Source organism: Phasianus colchicus, chromosome 8, assembly GCF_987193195.1.
Source record: "Phasianus colchicus chromosome 8, bPhaCol1.hap1.1, whole genome shotgun sequence".
Taxonomy (NCBI): domain Eukaryota; kingdom Metazoa; phylum Chordata; class Aves; order Galliformes; family Phasianidae; genus Phasianus; species Phasianus colchicus.
Genome location: NC_143443.1, coordinates 15,396,447 through 15,421,190, shown reverse-complemented (window position 1 = coordinate 15,421,190; position 24,744 = coordinate 15,396,447). Strand labels below are relative to the sequence as shown.

The 24,744-nt window shown below is 35.7% G+C and overlaps 1 protein-coding gene across 6 annotated transcripts in view; it reads left to right on the top strand.

The window, feature by feature from the left end:
- Positions 1–24,744, top strand: part of KAT6B (lysine acetyltransferase 6B) — a 93,564-nt gene that overhangs the window by 57,196 nt on the left and 11,624 nt on the right. For 4 of the 6 annotated variants that reach the window (XM_090145003.1, XM_090145004.1, XM_090145002.1 and 1 more), the window contains exons 7-12: positions 1,020–1,951; positions 2,844–2,965; positions 4,631–4,746; positions 6,711–6,852; positions 9,868–10,029; positions 12,391–12,484. In XM_090145003.1, coding sequence (XP_090001129.1) covers positions 1,020–1,951; positions 2,844–2,965; positions 4,631–4,746; positions 6,711–6,852; positions 9,868–10,029; positions 12,391–12,484 — 1,568 coding nt within the window. The remainder of the gene's footprint in view (positions 1–1,019; positions 1,952–2,843; positions 2,966–4,630; positions 4,747–6,710; positions 6,853–9,867; positions 10,030–12,390; positions 12,485–24,744) is intronic. The other 2 variants (XM_090145006.1, XM_090145005.1) reach the window with 2 other exon arrangements.

Below are 24,744 nucleotides of genomic sequence, written 5' to 3'. Positions count from 1 at the left end.
AAATCGGGGAAGAAAACTTTCCTCTGCAAAATAAATGAGCTAACTTCAAAGAGCAGGATGGAAAGCGGAAATGGAAGCATTTGATGCAGCTATATAGCTTTGTTTGGATTTGCCATTTGGTCATACCTTGTGATTATCTACTTCTCTTACTCCAAATATTTTTAAACTTTCAGTTTCTGTATACTTAGAGTATACTATTCTGCAGCATTCTCTTCAGTGGTGTTCCTCCATTCCATTGTTAGCAAGCAGTGCTAAACCTGTACTTCTTTCATAAGTGTTGGCTTTAAACATGCTCTTTTTCTTCGTAGCATTCAATGCTCTTTCTAAATGTCTTCCATGTTAGGCTTGATTGGTTTGTGTTTTTTTTACAAACACAACTTAGTCTTATGGTTTTGCTCTTTTCTCTTTGAGGTAATTTTTTTTCTAAACAAGTTTATTGTAATGTTCTCTGTAAATAACCTCAATTTTCTTTTATGTCATAGGCAGTACTTTGTAATGCTAGTGTTGACTTATGTTATCAAATGAGCTTGGGTAAAAATAGTAGTTTGAAAGTTAACTGCATTGCTAACTAATAGACTTCTACAGTTGAAGCTAATGTTCTGATGGAATTAAATGTTTTAATATGCAGCTTACATTGAACACATGCATCTTTGCGTGTACAAAAAATTCAGTTGTGATGAAGCAATTACTGTGCTTAGGCATGATGCTTTAACACTTCTTTGAAGATGTGTGTTTATTCCATGTGTAAAAAGAAGGTGGGGAGGCCGTATTCTTGGGTGATCTTACTGTCTCAGTTGCTTCTATTTATATGTACTGTGAACTGCTTCTGAGTGAAAAAAAAAAAAAGTTGGATATTGCATCATAGTGTGTTTTTTTTTTTTTCCCAAAGCGTAAATATCCCTCAACTTCTTACAGATTAAGTACAATTACACAAGTAATATATATAAACTGTACTACTATTCGGCAGTAGTTGTTATTTCTTAATGCTGATATTTTTTGTTTTCCAAATTTTTGCATAGGTCTGTAACCAGTGATGAAGGATCCGTGAATGCATTCACAGGAAGGGGGTCACCTGGTAGGGGTCAAAAGACTAAAGTCTGTACCACACCTTCATCTGGTCATGCTGCATCTGTGAAGGATTCAAGCAGCAGATTGCCTGTTACAGACCCCACTCGGCCTGGTGCCACCACCAAAATCACCACCACCTCCACCTACATATCTGCCTCTACACTTAAAGTTAACAAGAAAACCAAAGGGCTTATTGATGGCCTTACTAAGTTTTTTACCCCATCACCTGATGGTCGCAGATCACGAGGTGAAATAATAGACTTTTCAAAGCACTATCGTCCAAGGAAAAAGGTCTCTCAGAAACAGTCATGCACTTCTCTTGTGTTGGCTACAGGTACCACACAAAAGCTAAAACCTCCACCTTCTTCACTTCTACCCCCAACCCCCATCTCTGGTCAGAGCCCCACTTTGCAAAAATCTAGCACTTCCACTTCTTCTAATTCTCCTCAAAGTTCTTCCAGTCAGTCAAGTGCTCCCTCCTTTAGTAGTCTTCCTAGTAATAGCCAGCTAAAGGGACTCTTTGATGGAATCTCTCATATCTATGCTACTCAGGAACAGTCTCGAAAAAAGGGACACCCAAGCTATGCACCACCCAAGTGTATGCATTGTAAACCAGAATTATCTTCTACTTCAAAATCTAATAGATGTTTTTATAGAAGGAAAGAGGTCAGAAATAGATTTATTCCTTATGCCTGTTGCTCTGGATGGGGTTTGTCTAGAGGGCTTGCTTTTAAAGCAATTGCTCACCTCAAGAGAACAACTTTACTTAAAAAGCACAGGATTCTAGGCAGATTAAAGTATAAAGTGACCCCTCAGATGGGGACCCCCTCAACAGGGAAGGGGAGCTTGGCAGACAGAAGAATTAAACCTGATCAGGATGATGGTAAGCAAAGGTCAAAGCGCCAACCAAACCTGTGTCCCATCCAAAATCAAAATTCCTATTTTGTCACATAGGTCACTTAGCTATTTCTCTTGTTCTTACTTCACTTTCATACAGAAGTGACGAAACTTTGACTGACTAAACCTCCAAAGTATTTTTTCTGACTAATACCACACCACCTTTTTATTATTTTTTTGCATCTGTAGTGACATTAGGAGCTCCAAATGCCTTCATAATGTTGCTTATGGCTGTTTAGTACCGCATGAATAGCCACTTTTCATGCTACTTCCTTGTTCTTCACCTGCCCTTTCTCTGGCAGGAGTGCTGTCATTATGATTGTGTGCTGTCAGTGCTTATGATGATGGGCATTTCAATTCATTTCCTTCTGCTCCATTGCTTTTTCATGAACAGTTCCATCCTGTTATGGTCTCCACAACACTTGATCTGTACTGCTGTGAACTACCTTTTTTTTTATAATTTTGTTTAAGAAAAAATATACTGATAACTTTTGAATGTGCACTCAGCTTAGCACTGGTCTCCAACTTTTAAGGGCAACTTTTTTCCTCTTATTTTTATTATTGCCTTGTAGAATGTCCTAGAATTTATCAGCTCTAATGACAGAAATTTCTTTTCATGAGATTCAAAGTGAATTTAATAGAACTAGGCTGTAAAGGCTTAGATAGGCAAGAAGAAAGGCAAGAGAGTACCAAAAATAGCTCATGCAACAGCAAGCTATGAAACCAGAAAGGGGAGAAGCATTCATTTCTGTTATTCAGAATCCCAGATTTAGTTCAATAGCTGTAACTGCTACATCCCTATTTAGGGGCATCACTTTGGTAAGGCATGTTTAATTTTCATGTCTGTGAATAAACTTTTTGCTGGTTTTAAATAACAGATACTGAAATCAAACTAAGCATCAAACAAGAAAATACAGATGTATATCTGGTGGGAAGCAAGGATACGGTTACGCAGGAAGATTTGGACGTATTTAAACAGGCTCGAGAACTTTCCCTGGAGGTAAGACTATTTCATGAAATGTAGTTATAAATATAAATTAAAACCTGATTCACTTTTATATTCATAATTCATTTCAATTTTCAATGAATTCCTTTTTTACCGACTATGTCATGCTTGTAAATTGAATTTGGGAGACACTGTATACAGTTTGTCTCCTAGTCTGGAGACAAGGCACTGGAATTGGTCAGTTGATTGACACTTTTGATAGATTTTGAAAGATATCTTTGGGCATTTTGGATACAGGACTACCACTGATTAAGTTCAGAGATTCAGCATAGATGAAATCCTGGTCCAGGCTGAGAAGATTATGGTCAGTAAGAATGTGCTTTGATTTTCCTGTGAAAAGAGTCACAATGAAAAGTGAAGTCTGTCCCAGGAAGTGCTGTTTAGTAGAAGGAGAGTGGCCTTACCAAGTTGATAATTTTATTTTGACCCACCATTTATCACACTTTGGGTTTAAATAACTGACTTGTAGTAGCAAAAATGCTTGAGCTGAATTGGACTAAAGCTGTTCATACCAACTGATGGAGGTGTTCTTCTCTAAGGTATGTGCTGGTAATTTAAGCTTACTGAGATTAAGCTGGTTTTCTTTACCATGGGATCTGTCCAGGGCTGCTGATTTCTTTTTTAATTTTTAATTTTTAATTTTTAATTTTTAATTTTTTTTTTTTTTTTTTTTTTTTTTGCAAAAGTGTCTTTTAAATGTACTGGTCAGTGAAATTATCAGGCCTAGTAGACGTGTTGCAAGAAGCTCTTAATAAGTCAACTGTGAGGTGATTTTGCCCTTCAAGCAGCATGTGTCTTTTGAGAACATAAGTCAGAAGGGAGATGCATGTAATGCTTCAACTGCTGCTTTTTATAAAATTGCAGCATAAACCATTACATATAGTGACTTGTAATGGAAGTCAATTGTTTTCAGGTTAAAAGCAAAAGAACTAGCATTACTGGATGTAGGTCAGTGCAATTAATTTATCATAGACTGAATTCAGAGTGTGTTAGTCAATAAACTTGAATCAAATTTGAAAATTCAGCTTCATGATTAGTTTGTTTCCATTTGCTCATAGAAATGGTTCCCACTTCTTCCTCTTTTCTAGCTTTCACATTTGATTAAAAGATGTGATATGTTAAGATTTCTGAAATTGATGGCAATTAAATTACTTATTTAATTAATACCATCTTTATTCTATTTTTGTATTTAGCTGTTGCTTTAGGGTCTTGCTGATCATATTCTGGTCAGCTCAACTTCAGTATGTTACCTGAAATCTGTTTGTTTCAGTATACCGCTGATACTGTAAGATCAAGTTCCATAGACTCCAGAAGGGTTTTGCTGATCCATTCTCCTTCCTTCTTTGTCATGATGACAGCTTAGTTTGAATTAGGATGGTAGAAAAGTCATCTCAATAGGTGCTGCAGGAAAAGAGGATTCAGGCAGTTGTGCCTCTTCCAGGCCATTTATTACTTACTGATTTTGCTTCATGTTTGGCACACTGAAAAGAATTATCATCTCTTATATCTAGCTGTTGGCAAGCTCTCTTCTCTGTCCATGTGGGCTGGAAGAATTTAAGTAATGTCTGAATACTGTCATACCTTCACTGGGTGAAATTGATAATAAGTTTCTGCTTACTTTCTCTATAACTAGTATTTTGCTTTTGTTGCACCTGACAGAAAATTGGGTGTAAAAACACTGCTGATACAAGTGGGCGATACCCTTCAGTGATAGAGTTTGGAAAATATGAGATCCAGACATGGTATTCTTCACCTTACCCACAGGAATATGCAAGGTAGTGACTTGTCAAGATTGTCATGTATTACTGTTTTTAATAATATAATTTACTTTCTTACTCTTCTGTAATTGTTTGTAATTTATTTGTATAACTTTTAAGAGCAAATATACTTTTGTAATTACAAGAGAGGCTAAGAAGTTGCATTGTCTTTTTCTAGTTCTATTCAAGGTTACATTAAAAGTACTGATTTTATTTTCTTCCGAGTTTTGCATTGACTTTGCAACATGTATTGGTATTTCTTTTAAAACAATTTGCAACAAGGTATGTCCAACTTAAGGCCACTTAGAGCAATTACTTTTGTTTGCTATCTAGAAGTTGTTAACTTCCTTTTTGTTCATTTATTTTTTATTTCTTCGTTTTTAAGGCCTATAAAGAAGTCTGTAAATATTAGATAAATAAGTCAAAGTGTGGCACCAGTGACTGCCTGGCACAGGATGCCTTAGAGTCAGATGAAAGCATGAACTAGTACGTGTGCTTGGTAGATTCCTGTTGATTTTTGCATGTGCTGAAAATATATTTTTTATGAATCCATTGTGGCACACGTGGAAATTTGCAGAACTGTGTACTCATAAGTAGTTTACTGCAGTAGGAAACCAAGCTATGTATTCTGTTCCAAAAAGCCTTTGCATGACATTGATATAAGCTGCCTTTTCTCTTCTTCCTCTCATTCCTTGATGTTGCCCTCTTTCCATAATGGAAATAAGGGACATATTTTCAATTGATAACACAAAAACCATGGCCTAAAGAAAAGTTTAAAGTACATTTCTTCGTTCTTATTATCAGTGCTTTTATAGTGTTATTTATTATTTTATCTTTTTATTTTAGTTCTTTTAATCTCTCAATTTGTATCACGTTGTGTCTGAGATACCTGCTTCATTAAGTAAATTAATCACAAACAGAGGCATCAAAATGGTTGGTCATTAGCATGAAACAACAGTGGGGTAGCATTTGTAGGAGACAGTGTGGTTCTTGGCCGTAAGCACAGTGGGATTACATAATGGAACAAATAGTTCAAACTATTTTTGTGTTGATAAGCTTTCTTAGTATAAACCATGGCTATGATCCCAGGATGTGCTGGTAGCTTCTGAGCAGAGACTCTCCTTTATTCTAAAACTTTGTAGTCTAATTTTTGCAGCAGTCTTCCAGTGCTCTAGTGATTTTAAAACATACATTTGAAGCCATAAAACTCTCTGTAAGGGGTGGTTTCTAGTACTAGTATGCAGAACACTTATCGGCATTGTCTAACACTGGTCATGTGAGTTAGTTGTTTCTCACCCGAACTGAATCCTCCGTGGAAGAATAGTCACCTAGTATGCATTGTATCATGGAGATGGATGAAAGGGAGGCTTTTCACCTGTATGTGGACTGTTTGGATGGGCTTCTTTGGTCAACAAAATGATAAGGTAGGCAAGGGATGGGAGAGTAAAATCCTATCACAAGTTGCTATCCCATCTAAATATTAGGAGTAGAGTGGGGACAAAAATAATCTTCAAGCTTTTCCCATATCTAAAGTAAGGAAAATGGAAGTGAGGGACATCGCTTTATGTTGTGCTGCGTATCCCTTTTGTGTTCATTGGAAGGAAAAGGGTGATTCTGGAGATATGACTCCAGTCTGCCTGATGGAGACTTGATGGAGATCACAGCAAAAACTTCTGTGGACTGTGGGAAAGGGGAAGTAACAGGGATCTGTACTATAAAACAGTTGACCATAATCCAACTCTGTTGAATCAGTTTTACCATGGTTGATCTCTCATCTTTCTTTTCTAATGGCTGATGTAAATATTTAATCATTCCCTGTAATGTGATGTTTTTCTTCTTATTATTTTGTTTACCTAAACTTCTGCAGTATTTACTTGACGTACTTTATATTAAAACGGGGAGGGGCTTGTCACTTTGTGGTAACTATTCTGTTTACAGGATTTCACTATTTTTTATAAAATATCTTTCTAATTTTTATACAGACTTCCAAAGCTTTACCTGTGTGAATTCTGTCTTAAATATATGAAAAGTAAAAACATTTTGTTAAGGCATTCAAAGAAGTGTGGCTGGTTTCATCCTCCAGCCAATGAAATCTACAGAAGAAATGACCTGTCAGTGTTTGAGGTAGGTACATCGAAGTCTAAATTTCTGAAGTTAACTGATTAGTAGACATTACAGACTGGTTGTAGAGTGGTGGTTGTGGAAACTTCAGCATACTTGAACACTTCTTTGGAGATTCCTATTACATTGCCAAAACAAGTCCATTTTCCCTGTCCTATTCCACCCTGCCATATTCAGTCATGACTAATTTTCTTTACTTGTACTTCATGAATTACTCTACCTTTTAAGATATTTGTGTAGCATGTATTTTAGATGGAAACTGCAATGGGAGCTCTTATACTGAATTACCTTTCCCTCTCAGCAGAAGTGCCTTTCACCCTTTCATTTCTGGCTATTTGAGCATTTTGAATGTAGAGAGAGTACTAAACATAATGTAGATAGTTCTGTATAAAAACATGCAGTGCTGTTTATTATGTACTGTTCTTGAATTACAAATATTAGCTACTTAAGTTCTTTTGCCTTCCTTCTGGATGTTTGAGAATTAAATGTCCTGCTTGAATGATGGAGGTTCAGTCCAACATCAGCCACAACAAACTGCCTTTAATTTAGAAATTAAAGAATTGAGCTTATGAGTGCGTAGTCTTCTATAATCTAAATATTTTACTGGGAGACTTCTACTGTAATTGTATTTGAGTTTTAAGAGTATCCTAGACAACAGGAACCTTGTATATGAGATAGCATGCCTGCAGTTATTAAAGCTACGCATTCACATCTTGGCTGTTTCTCAGTAATCATTACCAGTGGTGCTAACAGAACAGACTGTCAAGAGTGCTCTGACTTCTTTTGAGAGCTTTTCTAAACAGCTGTATTTGGATGTGTATGTTATGCTGAATTCTTTTTAATTGCAAGTATTATAGATTCTACTTTAATTTTATGTTTTCGTAATGTATAAATGTCTGTTGTGCTAGGTAATTGCCACTGTCTAATGAAACAATGTGAAATGCAGCTTTGGAGTTCTTAAATTAAAAAAAAAAATCTTAATATTTGTGTAATTAACTTGTTTGGTTTTGTGCTATTAAAGAAAATAGCAATCTGCATCAGGATTGTTTCCTTCCTGAGTTGAGTAATTGTTCTGAGGACTGTAGATGTGCCAGCAAAAGGCTTAAGTTATAACAGGCTTAATTCTTTTTCTATTAAAAACCAGACTTGTTCTGTCAGCCCCAAATAATTAGCCTTTGCTCTGTTAGCAGCTGTTAAGACCTGTGCAGCATACAACCATAGGCAAATTCTGCTTTTCAGTTTATTTTCATTAATAAACTACTGGTAAGCTGTGAGTAAAAACTTGTTTAGAACATAAAGTAAAATACATCTCTCAGGGTGGAGGAAACCGTACATCCAAAAAACACATGGAAAACAAGGTGCACGTGAAAGAAATGTTCAGATTTCTCTCTACTGCTCTTATCCCCTTTCTCAGTTTCAGGTACTTCAATAAACGCATGTGAAATAGTCTTTCTTATTTTGAGGGTTAGTGTAAATTATTATTCTGATAACTGTAGAAACTTAATCATCAGCTGATGTCCTTTAGGTACTTTAGGAACTCTGCGCACCCATTTTGTATTTGACAGAATGAAGGGTTTGTGGTTCCCTTTTGCTCTGTTTTCTAGAGAGAGATAAATGAGTTTGGCATTTAAGACTTACATACCTCTGCTAAAAGCATGACTTTGCCAGATTTGAGAGAAGGCTTTGACATAGTTTACTACTATGTTGTAGCCAAGAAACTTTGACAGATGCTTCCTTTTGAAGTTTTGGTTTTGTTTTTCTTCCTATTTGCATTTAAAGCTGATGAACAAACTGTAGTTGCCTGGAATTTAAGGACTATTTTTATTTTTTTGTACAAATGTTCTTGCTGAAAAAGATAGCTTATATAATTGCATTTTCAAACTTGTGGCTTACCCACCGATGATTTTTACTTGATGTTCTCCTTTTCACACTTGCTACTGAGAGTGAGAAAAAGGGAGAAGGAAAAAGAAAGAAAACCTTTGGACAATAGAGTGAGTTGTATGAGAGCTTAATCTAGTTGATAATGTTCACAAGTGCTATATGCAAGTATATTCTAATGCCTACATTAGTTGTAGTTGTGTATTAAATGTGTTGGCTTTTTTTTCTTTTTAATTCTGATAACACAAACCGAAGTCACTTTGAAAAATATACAAAAGGTTGAGATTTACTCATTTATAACTATGTTTCTTACTAGAAACAGAATAAAATGTGGTTCCTTTTTAGTACTGTGTGCATACTGTATGGCTGTCTCTGTGAATGAAATATAAATAGTGACTTTATCAAAGAACATCAGTACAAGCAAACACTTCCATTAACATTATTTCAAAAAGACTGTTGCCTTTGAACCTTCCCTTTCAGAGAGTAACTAATTGATCTAGGAGATCTGTATGTATGTCTGGCTTTTCTATAGCTGTCTGCATCACAGCTTGACTCTTTACACTCATAACATACCTAGACTAATTGTACTACTTAGACTCAAAATTTACTTCTCACGCTCAATAGGGTTTTATTCTAGCATAGAGTTTTTGCCTTGTTTAATTTATCCAAAACATGGCTATGATTGATAACAAATTGGCAGCCCGTTCATTGGCCTAACTCCTAAGCAATTCAGCATAATGCACTTCATTGTTTTTTATTGTTGTGTGTGTTGGATACCATAGCCTTTTAGCAAATCACAGTTCAACGTAGTTTTCAGTAATACACATTTGTTGTCTGCCAGTCTTGTTCACTCAGTTCCTGGAAGTAAGTTAAAGAGATAAATCTGACTTAAAAAGTGAAGTAACTTTGTTTAACAAAGCCAGATCCTGAGATAATACTTATACATGTAAAGTAATCGTGACTAGTAGGAAAATTCTTATTTAACAAGAAGCGAGGACATCTCCTGAACCTTATTTTTTTTTTCCTCTTGTAATGGTAATCTTTTCCATGTGTCCACCTAGCACATGAGTGATTCAAGAAGCTATTTTATCTTAATGTGTTGATGGCTTTGGAAGTAACTGCCTTTGTCTTGCTTTCTAGGTTGATGGAAACGTGAGCAAAATTTATTGTCAGAATCTTTGTTTGTTAGCTAAGCTCTTTCTGGACCACAAAACCTTGTATTATGATGTTGAACCATTCCTCTTCTATGTTCTTACAAAAAATGATGAGAAAGGATGCCATTTAGTTGGATATTTCTCTAAGGTAAAATATGAAAATTTGTATTTTAAAACGTTTCTAATTTCTTATTATCCTTAATATTTTGTCAACAGCAAAGAAGAAATTGATTCAGAAACTTAAAATCCTCTCTGTAAATCTAAAATGGAATGTGATTGATCTCAAATGTACTAGTACTGTCTTTTCTCAGATTGCTGCAAACTGAGAAATTCTATGTACATTCAGCCGTGTACATTTTTTTTCAGAATGTGTTGTGGTTTGTACTTCTGCGGCTGGAAATTAGGTCTGTTTCTTCCCCTATCAGATTTGCCATTACCTACTAAATCTAAGTTCAGAAAATGCTGGATGTTTGGAATCATGTTGATTTCCATGTGTTTTAATGGCTTTACTGCTAGCAGTTCAGCTTGCCTAGTTAAACATGAATGGCCAGCTGTGTTCATCTTTGTTCCTCTCTTGTGTAGGGTCCAATCTAATATAGTTACTTAGCACACAGAACATAAGAACACAAGGCCTAACTTGATTGTGGGTATCTTCCTTAGATTAGATGTCTTTTCTTGTGATATCGCTTTGAATTTTAAAGGGATATTTGCTGCTGTAGGCAAAAATAGGACTCCTGTGGCCTGTCTTGACAAATGGTAACAAAAATAATGGTCAAAGATAATTAGATATGCTTGCAACAAGAAAAGCATCTAATTGACAATTTGACTGTAAGAAATTTGATTACTTGGTATATAGTTAGAAAATCCGTACTTCTTGTCTCTAGTATCACCACCACCCTCTATGTATTATTTCCTTTCTTTAAGAATAGATTTGAATTTTTTTTTTTTAAGAAGTCTAAAAATTGCATCAGAGTACCTGCATACTGCATGGTTATCTGTTGGGATGTAGGCCTTGCTGATTAAAGTAACAATTTCTAGTGCACTCTCTTATGTTAGCTGTACATTCTTGTGACGTCCAAACAAGTCAACTCTGATACTGTCAAATATTTCCTAGTAGGCATAGATACTGCATGTGTCCAGATGAATCTCTCCTGATATTTCTTCAGACATTCAGCAAGAATGCATTTTGTTCTCGAGCTCTACCTTTGTAGAATGTTCATTGGTTCATTTGTTGGTTTTGGTGACTACAAATGTTTTCGCTACCATAATTCAAGACAAAACTTTGCCATCTTGAATCTCTCTTCAGTACTGAAATCATTTGTATGTGCCCCCTCTTTTTCTTAAAGCATGTGTTTGTGTGTGTGTGTTCCTGCTGGGAAAAGCGATGCTGCTTTTCTTCCCTGAGTCCAAACGTACTGGCTGGATGTATACTTAATACTATCATAAGTCTTGAGAGGTTAGGGTCCTGAACAGAGTTTATAAGCTTCTTCAGAGAAAATAATACTTTCAGATTCATTTTACCATAGAAAATAAGAAAACTTCTGAAATAAAGCATTTGTATCTAATTTCACACCTGAAGAAATGTTTGGAAAGCAACTGGAATGTGGTCCTGTCAGTGTGATCACTAATCTGGTGTCATCTTATGTGTGGAGGCTGAAATAATAGGTGGTATCTTGAACTACCTGTGTGCTTGCCCTGATTCTTATATTTCATTGTCTTTACTTGATTTGGTCTTCCTTAAAGCTACTAAGTGCTGATTTCTTGTTTTCTCTGTAATCTCTTAAAGGCAACAAAGATTTAAGACTCTTAATCAATAGCGTCTAAAGAACATAAAACCTAAAAACTCTATTGTTAGAACAGCTTCCTGGTTATAATTCTTCCTTCCATTGTGTTTAGTAGTTGATGTAATACTTGCCTGCATTGTCTTAATGTCATATGACTTCATTTTGTCTGAAAGAGCTTTGAGTTTTGAGCATTCTGCCTTCATTTGGGTTCAGGTGAGAAGCTTTTAGCTCTGAAAAAGTTAGTACAGCTTGGCTCAATGTATAATAGGGTGTGTTCCTTGCCACTTTTCACTCAAAGACAACAAATAGATGGAAACCAGCAAGCAGTTAGTGTAGTCATTGCAAGAAATATAACTTCGCCTTGCATATGGATATTATTTTCCCCTTTTATATCCTTGAGAGAGAGGTCAGTGAAGCGTGAAAATATTTTCCTCTTCCCCATCTTCCTCCTTTACAGTGCTTAACCTTCATTATGCTGTTTAGACAACGTATCTAATTTTCAAGGTGCTGAGTAGCTAACCAGTAAAAATAAATATTTTGAAGGGTATGTTTGATTGATACTTCCTTCTTATAATTAAATATTAACATTGAATTTCTCGACTTTGGTACTGACCTCAAGCATCTGTTCACCTTATTGGGATATTTTGAAAGGATAGTGGCAGGTGCAGGCAATTGCCCACTTCAGCAGTGCTTTGACATACTTGATCTGTTTCTCCTTCCCTCAGGAAAAGCTTTGCCAGCAGAAGTACAATGTCTCCTGCATAATGATCATGCCCCAATACCAAAGGCAAGGATTTGGAAGGTTTCTCATTGATTTCAGTAAGTGAAGTGTTTTATTTACATTTGTGATCCAGGGAGCTGTAGATTGTTATAAGAAACTGTAATATATAAAACTTTATTTAACATGCTTTGTTGTTTTTATCAATAGATAATGTGATTTGTGTTTATATTTGCATAGGATAGGAAAGCTCCCTGAAGTGAAAAACTTAGTGCTGCTCTGTTATTGTACTCCCGGAGATTGAGAATGGATCTCTCAGCAGTAATATTAGCTCACAAAGCTATTACCCTGAATGAATTGTCTAAATTACTTTCCATTTTGCCTTGCTCATTAGTAGAAGAAGAGGTAATTATTTGTGATTAAAGCTTAAAAAGATGTTAGTCCAAGGCATTTTCTACATTTTAATATTTCTGACTTTTATGTTCTTTAGCTAAAAGAACTGTTTCAGCTGAAGAATTGCTACATAGAATGTGTTTTGGGTTTTGTCTTAAAATACTGTGTTTCTTAGTGGAAATAGTTACAAAGAAGTTTAGATATTCATAGGTGTTCTGCAGCTTTGTTTTACTGTGTTTTTTCACCTATTTGAAGGTTTGGGGAACTGTTGTTGAAGTATAGATTTGTTATCCCTCTAATCTTAAAGCAGCAATGAAACTCTAAACAAAATTGTCTAAGGAATCTTCTCAGCTAAACGTCCTCAATGCTACTGATTACAACTTTCTATTGTAATTTAAAGGGAGGATGATGTATTCTGTATGTAGTGAGAGAAGTGGTCAATCTGGTTTTCACCATTATTTAGGATTTTTTAAGGCACCAAAGGATTATGTGACAACAGAAAAATTTAAGAAAATAAGATTCCTGCCCAAAAGGTGTGTGCTAGAACAATAAAATGCAAATTAAAATACATTGCAGTATAACAGCAGGACAGAGGATAATTTCTAACTATAGTTTTCAAGTTCTGGGTCTTAAGTATGCTACCCAGCTTGATTATGCTAGTGTTAATGAAGATACTTAGTATGTTTTTAATTCCATGGCTTTTTAAACAGTCTTCACTGTACCCTTGTGAGTTAGGTAAGGTTGGTCTTGGACCACTTAATCCACCATTGAAATGCAGCCATCACTGGTGTGGAACACAGCAGCTGTTCTATCGTGTGCATTCTGCACCGTTTTAGACAGTGAGAAATACCATGTATTCCAGAACTGCAGAGTGTGAGTTTAAGCTTGTTACTTAGAAATTGACCCTTACCTGAGGATTAGCATGTCTTGCAAAATGAAATAGAGATACTAGGCAAACTGATAAGTACTTCTGGGCTTTTTGATTTTTTTCTACTGTGGTGCCCTTCCAAAAATAAATATTAAAGAAAAAAAACAAAATCTCCACTTTCAGCAAACATTTCTCTGCTTGAATGCTGACACAGCACTAGAGTTTCATGTGTACAAAGCTAATGGTACAGCTATGAAACCTGTGGGTTCCACAGAAGGTCTGTATTTGAATATGCTGTGTCCTTCTGGATCTTTGCTTTTTATGTTATTGTGCCGTGTGCTGCTTCATCTGTAAAAATTGGTAGTGTGTTCTGTTGCTCCTACCCTTCTGTAAAACCTAGAGACGCATCAGATTATTTGAATTGTTAGTGTTCCTGTGGTGATTTTCAGTGTCACATAATGGTACTGTTAGCTTGAACCTTCCTGGTGCTATCTTTATGCCTTTCCTCTTTGCAGACATGATCGCATCACGGGTACAAGCTGCAGCTGAATACCTGCTGGGCACAGCCCAGAGAGCAGTATTAGCTTCTGCTGTGGCTAAGAGACTAAACATGTGTGAGCAAGCAGTCAGTTCTTCAGCGCTTCTCCACAGTGTCTTCCATTCATTTTCTAGACAAGGGGCTCCCTTAAAAGTCTAGAAAACAGGCTGTCCCAATTTCCTACAGAATGAAGAACTGAAAGGTGACTGAGGAAGTTTGTCTCTCTAGAGAGAATGGGGTCCAAAATAAATGGGACATACATGAGAGAACTGCTAGTGGCTATTTCTTCCTAGGTGTAAAGAAGATGCAAATCTTGTTTTCTTCAGTTGTATTTATATCCTTTTGCAGGTTGGAGGCTAAATGTCATTAGATAGGGAAGCCATTGCTTCATCCAGATTAGTTAGCCCAAAATATATCTTCATCAAAATAAAAATCCCCCCAAATCAATTTTTTGTTTCCCCTGCAAATTTTATTTGTGCTTCCCTCTCTTCTGTTGTAGCTGATGTGTGACTGCTGTCTTTTGTACTTTGCTCTTTCTGCCTGGTTCTAGTCTACTGCAAATAATCACTCTAACAAGGCTGAGAATTTGGGATATTGGTGAAGCCCAGTTGTCATTTGAAATTTGCACAAATCATGTTTAAAATAGTTTAAAAATTGCCAGTGAACTTATCGAGACTGTCATATTTTCATAAATTTACCAGAAGATAAATTTTATGCTCTGAGTGTTAAATCTCTGTTTATCATGCATATAACACATCTAACTACTCTAATTTTAAGTTCTGTGAAGCCGTCCCTGAAACTTTTTGCCTTTTTTAATAACAGTGACTAAAACTGTTCATGGAGTGAAATGAAAAAAAGACCTAACTGTTGAGCGAGTAATGTTCAGAAAATGACATTTACAAACCACGAAGGGAAAGATCTCAAATCCTTTGTGCAGGCAGTTGACTGCTCGCATTACTTTGTATTTGTCTAGACACTTGACAGTTGAAAAGGCTGGGAAGAGCACAGTCTTAAACTACTACATAGCTTCTGCTTTGTCAGCAATCTGCTGAAAATGTAGTTTGTAGTACAAAATTACCTACTTCTTTGGTAAGTGAAATGAATTTGTTCAGTTTGTGATACTTTCTTTTGTCTTGAACTAATCTCATCTTTACAGATGAGTCAGTGTGGTCCTCCTGTTACTTGAGAGGGAAAATCAATTATTCTGTTTTGCAAAAAGAAGCAGGTATTTGTTGTCTGCCACTAGTTTTTCAACTTCATGAATTTTTTTGCTAACTGCATTTTAACTAATCTGTATTTCAAATAGAAACTGATAAGGCTATTTTTTTTTTACTCTGTATACATGAACATAAAGCTTTTTTAAAGTCTGTCTGTCACATCTTGCAGGGGAAAAGAACAATTTAAAAAGAGTACACTGTGAAAAGGAAATATGCTGTAAAATATCTGAGTTGTCTACCCTGATTGCCTTCAGCAAAACTCAATGTGTAGCTTTCCATCTATATTTTAGTATAATTTTTTTTAAATACAATACATGCATTTATATATGTTCTGTTTTTAAAGCATGACAGGACCTTTCTGCTTGAAGGGAAGTTGTTTTGACTAGAAACTGGGGAGTAACAAACAAAACCAGAAAAAAAGCAGCTGAATTCTTCAGATAGTTAAACTATTGATTTGTAATACTGCAGGTTTGATATTCTCTTTACTGTAAGATAAAACTAGTTTGACCTGTTTCATTGTTTCTAGACGCATGTCTCATTTGAAGACAAAGTTGTTTTCATGAAGTCATGATTTTATTTACACTGAGTATGCTTTATTAAGTGTTCTCTTCTAACAGACTGATTTTTGAAATGAGGAACCTTAATTTACTTGTTATATTTAATAGCTTCGTTTTTTTTACAGGACAGTAATTGTTGCCAAACTTATTTTGTTTCCATTTATTCTTTTCTGTTTTCTGTAAGGCTGACTGAGTTGTAATTGCAGTGTTCCACCAAAATTTTATATGGACTTCCACATGAAACTTCTGTACATGCTATAAATTAAGCTAGAACTTGCCTAGAACTTAAGTTGATCCAGAAGTAAACCAAACAGCAGGCTTTTATTGTATGAGATCCCCATCTGGATTTTTTTTTTCCCACTTCGTATCTGTGTGACACCACAAAGCTATTGTTCCTGTCATGGGAATTATGTATATGTATGTGAGTCTTTGTCTTGCAGCAGTTCAGCCTATTTTACTGTTCAAGTTTTGACGGTGGAGGCACTGAAGATCCTATCTTGTGGCTGCACCTCTCCATACACATTTCTTTTATTTCAGCAACTGCTTTCAAGATGGTTTTTCTTTACTTAATTGTCTCGAGATCTTAACAGTCTAAAATCCTTCATATGCTTGTTGCTTCTATACATTTAGCTTCAATATAAAAAAATCTTACTATTTCTTTATTTTCCATATCTAATACAAAGTGTTCTCTATTGCTAGAATGGAATATTACAGTATTTCATAGTTGTTTAATGGGCTTCTTATTCTGTAAGTTTAATGCACTCTTTGAATGGATGCTTCTTAACAAAAGTCATCTCGTGATAGTTCCTTAATTTTGTTTGCTTGATTACAAATTCTGTGCTAGAGGTCCCAGTGCATTTACTACAGGAGCAGTTGGAGGAGAAAAACAAATGCATGCAACAGTATGAGGTTAAATCTTTGCTGGCTAGCACATTGCCAGTTTGTTTGCATCTCGGTAATGATTGGGTTCAATGCCCAGGAGCAAAGTCCGTGCTAGTCTTTTGTTATTTATTTTGAGGGTGTTTCTGGTCCAATTGATTTGTACCAGTTTCTTCTTCCCCATCAGAATTCCTTCTCTTTTCATTTTGTTTATCTGTTCCTTGTGAAGTTATTTTTGTGTGACAGAAGAAACTTGTTCAAATGTTTCTGGGATTCTCTTTGAATTCTTTGTTTTGTGTGTGTTTTCTCTTTTGTTTTTCTGTATTTTGGGGAATATAAGTGCTGACTCTTCAACCTTTTGTACCACTGACTGCATACAACTGTAATACCTTTAAATAAAGCTGTTTTTTTCATTAGTTCAAGCTAGCTACTCCTTCTGTTCTGGAGATATGGCTAGTGTTGAAAGAGAAGAAAAATTAGCGGCAACAAAAAACACTCTGCAGATTTTATGACTTGAGGAGTTCTCTTCTTGTATGAGAAAAGAGTTAATGTCTTTGTTTGCTCATTTCCCTGTATCTGATACCTCTTTCTTGGTCAAGTAATTTTGTTGGTGCTTCTTCCAAATAGTTGAGAAAATCTGAAGTCCTCATTTGCAGAAACAACAGAGTACCAACAGCAGCAGCACTTGTGCAACAGTTAATGCATGTCACTAAGCAAGGCACATTTCCAAAGTAGGAGAGGAACAAAATTTGGTGCAACAAATAAAGAGAAAATAATCTCTTAATGTAAAGAAAGTAATTATGTCTATTTTCCTAAATGCTTTTCATGAGCAAGCATGAGAACAATTCATAAAAGAGGTTGGTTCCATAACTCTTGTTTATACATTGTTAACTGTGAGGGAGAGGTCTGCTCTTTGGCTCAAAGCCACTTGGATTTCTGTCAACATTCGTTAGGCTATACTGCTTCTCACTAGTAGGTAGCTAAGCAAAAGGCTGTGTATGAGATTGGTTGTAGTGGTGTGTTCATTTGTCACTGACAGCTTTGAAGAACTTGGCTGTAGATCTGGAACCTACAGCCTGTTTCTTTGATCTCTGTTCTGGTCCTATCTTCTCAACTGTGAATTCCTATGATCATTTGTGAACATACAATGGTTTGGGGCTTTTTTATGCACATACTGAATCAAAAAAATATTCTGGGCTAAAATAGAATGAAGAGGAAGGATGGATGTCCTTGAAGATTCTTGTTAAACCCAGATCATTTACTGATCCTATATGCTTTCATTGAAAATTAGGGGACGAATGAGAAAATAAATAGGCTAATGAATAGGACAAAAATAAAGTCCCTTCCAAATGGGTTTTCATTTTTCAGTAGGAAACTGGAATGAGACAAAATAGAGAAGTTACCATGGTATGGAAATGGTGTTGTTTCTTCTTTTGAGTATGCTTAAAAACACAATAAGCTATACAGAACTATTAACAGGTGCTCTAAATGGCTAAAAGAGAGTAGAAGTAATAAGAAGAGGTGTCGTTTCTTTCTGCATTGTGATCTGTTCACATTTGTTTGCTGTATATCCCTAGCTAGTGGTGTTTGTTTTAATGAGCTATGTAGGCTAATCTTATAACAGCAGGTTGAGGGGGTAACTGATAGAAAACTCAGTGTTCAGTTGGTAACGAGGCCTTGAATTAACTAAGCTTGTGTTGTTTGTATTTAAGTATAAATTAACTTCTGGAAAGTAAAGCAGAAAAGAAGTTGAGATGGATTCTGTAATGGAACATGGCTGTTACTGGAGTTAAGATAAGACATCCATGTGTATGATATTTAAGTTCTAGTATGCTGATGGACCTGTTGGGAACCACTTCTAAGGCCTATGTACTGCTTAGAGCTAGTTTCTACTCTTTTTATATGTGTGAATATGGAATCGATAATCTAAACCCCTTGATCTGGTCATAGGAAGTAGTGCACTGGCCAAAAGTAATATTTGGAGGGGAAAAAAACCAAACCACCAGTGTTTGTTTTTTTAATTTCTAATTACTTTAATGGAATATGAAGTAGAAATAATGTGTCAAAAATGAGGATGGATAAACTCCTTCCATAGACAGATGTTAGTATTCCTTTACAAAATTTGATGTTAAGGTATTTTACAGCTTTCTATAACAAATACTGAAATACAGCAGAAATGCAGTCTATAAGTAAATCTACCTTGGGGGAAAAAAAACAACTATATACAGTTATCCTTTTTGCTATGCTCTGTGATTAGAACATGGATGGGGAATGAAGTGAAATCATATATCTCATAACCAGGAGCATTTTGATGTTCTCTTTCACACAGTACAATCCTGAACTGTTTCAGTATTGTTGAGGGTATGGCAAACAACAACACAGAGTGGGAAGGAGAGGTTGAGGGTAGAGAGGAACAGGATTATTTTTTTTCTTATGGACTTCTCTGCAAAAACCTATTCTTAAACTACACTTAAGAAATGAACACTGCTAATGTAACGATTTGAATAAAACAGACAAGTCTGCTATTTCCTGTGATGACCAATATTGAATCTATCTTTCTTTTTTTTTTTAATTACCAACTTGCTTGTGTATTGCAATACAGAGTACTGTGTCAATCTCATGGTTGTTTTTGTTGATTTTTGTTTACAGATGTATTGTGGCCGAATGAAAGGCAGAACTATCTGCCCTTTTCCTTCTTTTCCTTTAAAAGGGAGTTGAAGGTCTGTGGGAGCTGTGAATCTGTGAGGGAGCTTGAATGCTGCTGCTTATTTTATGTTCTTTTCTTGACAATTGATTATGTTGCTGACCTCAAGGCATGAGTTTGGCCTCTCCTAAATAACTAATAAGGAACATTCTGTCAAGCTGAGATTTAGATGAGGGGGGAATAAAGATGGATTTTGAATCAAGCTTTGTTGACCTAAGATTATTCCAAGAAAATCATCCTCCTGGGATTTCTTGGCATCACTTTTATATAGCTTCAAGACACTGTGCATTTGTCAGAGCTGCAAAAGAAATCAGGCATGTCACTTCACATAAAAAAGCTGAAAGTGTTCTAACTGAAGAGCATCTTTATTTCAGCTGGAATTTAACACACCTAAAAGGCAAGGTGAAACATAGTAGCAATAAAAACAAATTTTTGTTGGACAAAGCTGTGCTTATAGGGCATGAGTAAACAGGAGAAGCCGTCTGCTTGAGATTGGTGATTGAAAACAGATTTTAATTAAGTAGTGCATCTTCAATGGTCAAAAATTTCTGCTTTTGACTGCATAGAGATGTTCTACTGCAGCAAGTCAATGGACAAAGCAGGTATTTGTTTGAGACGTGTAGCTTGTTGCTCCATTTATTGAGGCACCTCTAGCATCACAGCAAGATAGCTCAATGAGATAACCTTGTGGCTTTCTTAACAGATGTCTTCCGTTGCTCATGCCATTACTTATCAGGCAGTTCTACTTGCTTGTAAAGAAATGACTTTTTTGCTTACTGCTGTTTTGAGTAACAGTACATGTTTAGAAGATTGCCATGCCTTGAACTTAGCTTTCTGATGTGCACTGTTATAGATGGATTTTTTCATTTGGTTGATAATACATGCTTTTTTTATCACACAATTTCTGTATCTACTGACTGAAGTATCATTGTTTCTGTAACAACTTCCTTTATCTGCTGGATCTTTTTTCAAAATCTTGCTTGGTTAATTTCTTGCTCTTCAATGTGCTTTAGTATAACTAACAGCAATGATGATTTTGCAGCGTTTGTAAGACAAAAATGCAGTTATCTTTTACTTTAAAGAGTGTTGGTGCCATGACCGCTTAGCTGAGCAAATACAGCATTTGTAGTGATGTGTTTCTTTATCAAAGGGTGTCTTTTAGCTTTTCAGTGCTGACTCCCCATCTTATTTTTTTTGCTTATGCTCTTCAGTATTACAAAGCTCTCTCTTGCAGGTAGGAGTAAAAGATTGATAGGGAGAGACTGTGGGCTCAGGATCTTGGTTATTTGCTCTAAAACTGCTAAAACGATCTCTGGTACAGTTCCCAGATATCAGTCACTCTCCAAGTAGAAGCAATTTTCCGGAGCCTGGAAAAAGTCTAGGAGAGTAACATTAACAGCTAGATAAGACATTTGCTCTCTTCTGGTGAGTTGGGTATGAAAGGTATGGTTGCTGTCTGACTTTTTGGCCTCTGGGCCTTGGAAAGGTTCTGGGTGTGTTCAGTTTATTTGTTTGGTTAGGCGTAGTCAGTCCTACAGTCAGTCTTCCTGTCTTGTCCGTTGGAGTCTTATTCTGTGAGTATGTAGATCCTATGTATAATGGCAATCATACAGATTTTTCAAATGAGCAAGCTTGCTTTATTTCTTTAATAGTATTTATGAAGGTAATGGCAATTTTTAAAAGATATTTGTTTTACAGGTGCAGAAACTACTTACTGTTTGGTATCACTTATTAGTTAATTTTAAGATGTAAATTTAAATGATTCAGTGATATAATAAAATATTGTATTTAAAATTGAGAACACTCTGGCCATGTTAATTATCTTATAAACTGCTTCAGTCACTGGCAAATTTATTCATCAAATTTATGGTCAGGACTGATGCCCCCTATGCATGCAAGCCTCCCTTTAAGGGTACTTCAGTTTCTTTTCTCTTGTTCCTGCTTTCACTCCACTTGTAAGTAGTCTACTTCGTAAACAGAACCTTCACTCAAGGGGTTTACTGGCATCTGGCTCAGATAAAATAAGTGTTAGCCAATTAGTTTGCTCAAAGGATGCCTTTTGTTGGTCTGACTGTAATGCAGTCATCTTTACCTTTCCTTCACTTCACGAAGGGAATTTGTTTAGCCCTAACCTCTTCTGTGAAGCTTTCTATAAAGGAACTAAAGGTTTTGGGCCCCCTGTGTAGAGTTTACTTGGGGATACGGAAAGGAATGAGAGCTGGCATTATTTCTTGTAACAATAATGAGAGAATCTTTGGCTTATTCTGTTTATGAAGAAGGCTTTTCTTCAGTCATACAAAGAAGAAAAGAGAATATAGCAAGTTGTTCAATGATCTGAGCATCTCAAGTTACAACTAGTCTTTTTTTTCTTGTAATGTTTGTGTGGATCTTGGGGTTGGGGTCCTTTGAAGCTGCCTTAAAAGCACTTTCAAAGAGAGTACTGACACCTATTTAAGGTCCTCTATCCTTGACCTTCCATTGACATAGATAAGAACTGTCCAGAAGCACACAGAATAGCTATGGAGAAAATGGTAACGTGAGTTACAGTTTTAGTGATCTTAAGTCTTAATAAGCTCACACTTTCACCTTACCCATTTCTGCCTTCTACTTTTGGTCACTCCTCTGTACAAGGAGTGCTGAGCTGACCTAACTGCATTGAACTATCCTGTCTGTTAAGATTTTTCCAAGTATCCTTTTGAACCTATCCTCAGCTTCGTATAAATTCAAAAACCAATTGTTTGGTTTTTGTAAGACAAAAGGAAGTCTTTTAGGATAACTTCAAATACTGTTTTGAAGAGTATCTTCATTTTAGGTACTGGTATATCCACAACTTCTCCAGGCAGCTTGTTCCAGCACCACACTAATCTCTTAGTAAAAAGCATCCCCCTGACATCAGATCTACGTCTCCCTTCTTTTAGTTTAAAACAATTCCCCCTTGTTCTATCACAATCTACCTGTAAAAAATTGATACAAATAAACTTGAAGTGCACCTAAAGCTGCATACTTCAGTGCCGTAGGACTGAAAGGGACCCCAAGCTTTGAGTTAGGGAGTTATGGGTCAGTTCACCTCACATCAGTATTTTGCAAATTAGTAGAAAGTACAGTAAAGAGGAGTACCAGTAAACACATAGGTAAATGCAGTGCATGGAGAAGAGGAATGGACTCTGCTGTTTGCAAAAGCATTTGTACTTAACAAATCTTAGCAAGCACTGAGGAGGTGTCAAGAAGCAAGGAGTTGAAACAGATCTGGTGGGTTCTTTTTGTTCAGTGAAATCCAAGCTAATTGCTTATGAACTTCACAAGATGGTTGGTCTGCCCTGTGATTGTTTTTTCTTTTTTTCCTGTTGGCTACTGTCAGAGCAGGGTACTGACAGTTGAACCTTTAATCTCACACAGTTTTACTTGTTTCAAGAAACCAAACTGAGTATATGAAGGAAGCAGTAGATAACTAAGGTTTTTGGATGTGTGCACGGTTGTATTAATATTACTGTTTTTGTGTAAGCATTCTGTGAACTTTGCTGTAGCTATTTATTTCAGGGGAGTTGCATACTAAAAATGCAGCAGATTGAAAGTACAAGATAACTACTCAGGTTAATTTCTTCATTTGTGTGTTTTAACGTCTGGCTATCTCCTACATTTGCGATGAAGGCTTAAATATATGCGTCCTGCACTAATTTTCCCTTTCTCAGCTTGGTTTTTTTTTTGTTTTTTTTTTTTTATTATTTTTTTTTATTGTTTAAAATGTTGAGGAAGATAAAATCTTAGTGACTCAGCAGAGGTTTGCATGACAGAAATTAAAAGGCTTTAATAGCATGTGGCTTGTTGCTTCAGTCTGAAAGCTGGAGATAGACAGGAAATAAAAATCTTTAATGGTATTTTGTCTTTTAAAATTTGCAGTAGCATCACTTCTATGCTCAGATGATGAAATAGACAGCTCTTTGTTCTCCTAGGTTAGGTCTTAAATTTTTTAAGTTCTTATCTTTTTGTACCATACAGTTTTACTCTCAGGGATGAGGAAGAGCTATATTTTGTCCTCTGAATTTTGCTATTGTTCATCATCTCAAATCAAGGGGTCATAGTTCAAGAGTTCCTTGAGGTTTTCACTTTGAGGCTTTCCATTATAAAGGTTAGGTGGACATAATGACACTGGTGGTATATGTTTAACAGGGGCATAATGTGCTCATTTCAGATGCTTTAGGGTAGATACACAAGCTATCAAGATCATTGTTTTTTTAAAATTTATCTGCAGCTTAGATCAATTATTTGGCATCTCTTTGGTAAGTTTAATAGATATCATTGAAATCACAGAATCTTGAAAAAGAAACTTATTCAGTGCTTCTTACATGCAACTAAGACTAAGTTAGCTCACATCTCTGGTCCTGATACTATAGAATGTGAGCATCTTGATTAAGCATGAGTTATATTGTAGAAAGGTAGGAGAAAAATATTAACAAGTTATTACTGTTCTCTTGAAGTTTTAGTATTTCGGTACAGAACAAAATGTTGAAATGACCACTAAGAATTAACCTCAGAGTCCTCAACCATTGGAAGAAACTGGTGTGCAAGGATATACTAGTAAGGTACTAAAACTATTTGCAATTGCCTAATTAATATTACCAAACTCTTTGTAGTGGTTTCTTATGAAGTCTTCTAAGATGTTTGCCAAGGAATTGTAATTGCAGTGCTTTCATTTATGAGCAAAATGGAAGCTGAGGGAGCTTACAGACACTTGCTGTATCAGTTTTTTTTTTAATATTAAGTTAATAGTTCAAATTGTACAGTTACTTGAGGTCAATTGTAAGTTCTCTTTATGGAATTATCTTAAAATCCAGATTTGCTTTTTTTTTTTTTCTGTATTGAAACTCCTGTCACTACTTGTACTTCTGCAGATTTTTCTATAGGAATTGACATCTCGGTATAGAACTTGATTTTGTGTGTCGTAAACAAGCTGATGTAAAATTGATACAAGTAGAGTTTTGTCTGAAATTATGCAGAATGGACAATACATAGACTAAGTCTTCGTTTGTGCATTTGGAAATAAAATAATTCTTCCTCTTTATACTAGTCAAGATGCAGTCTGTTCTTTTGAACATCTAAGTTTCTACCATCAAGTTACATTCAGTACTAAGATGCATTATCTGAATACAGTTTTAATGTGCGACTACTTCAGATGTTCAAAAAGACCTTCCTTTTCTTAAGCTAGAA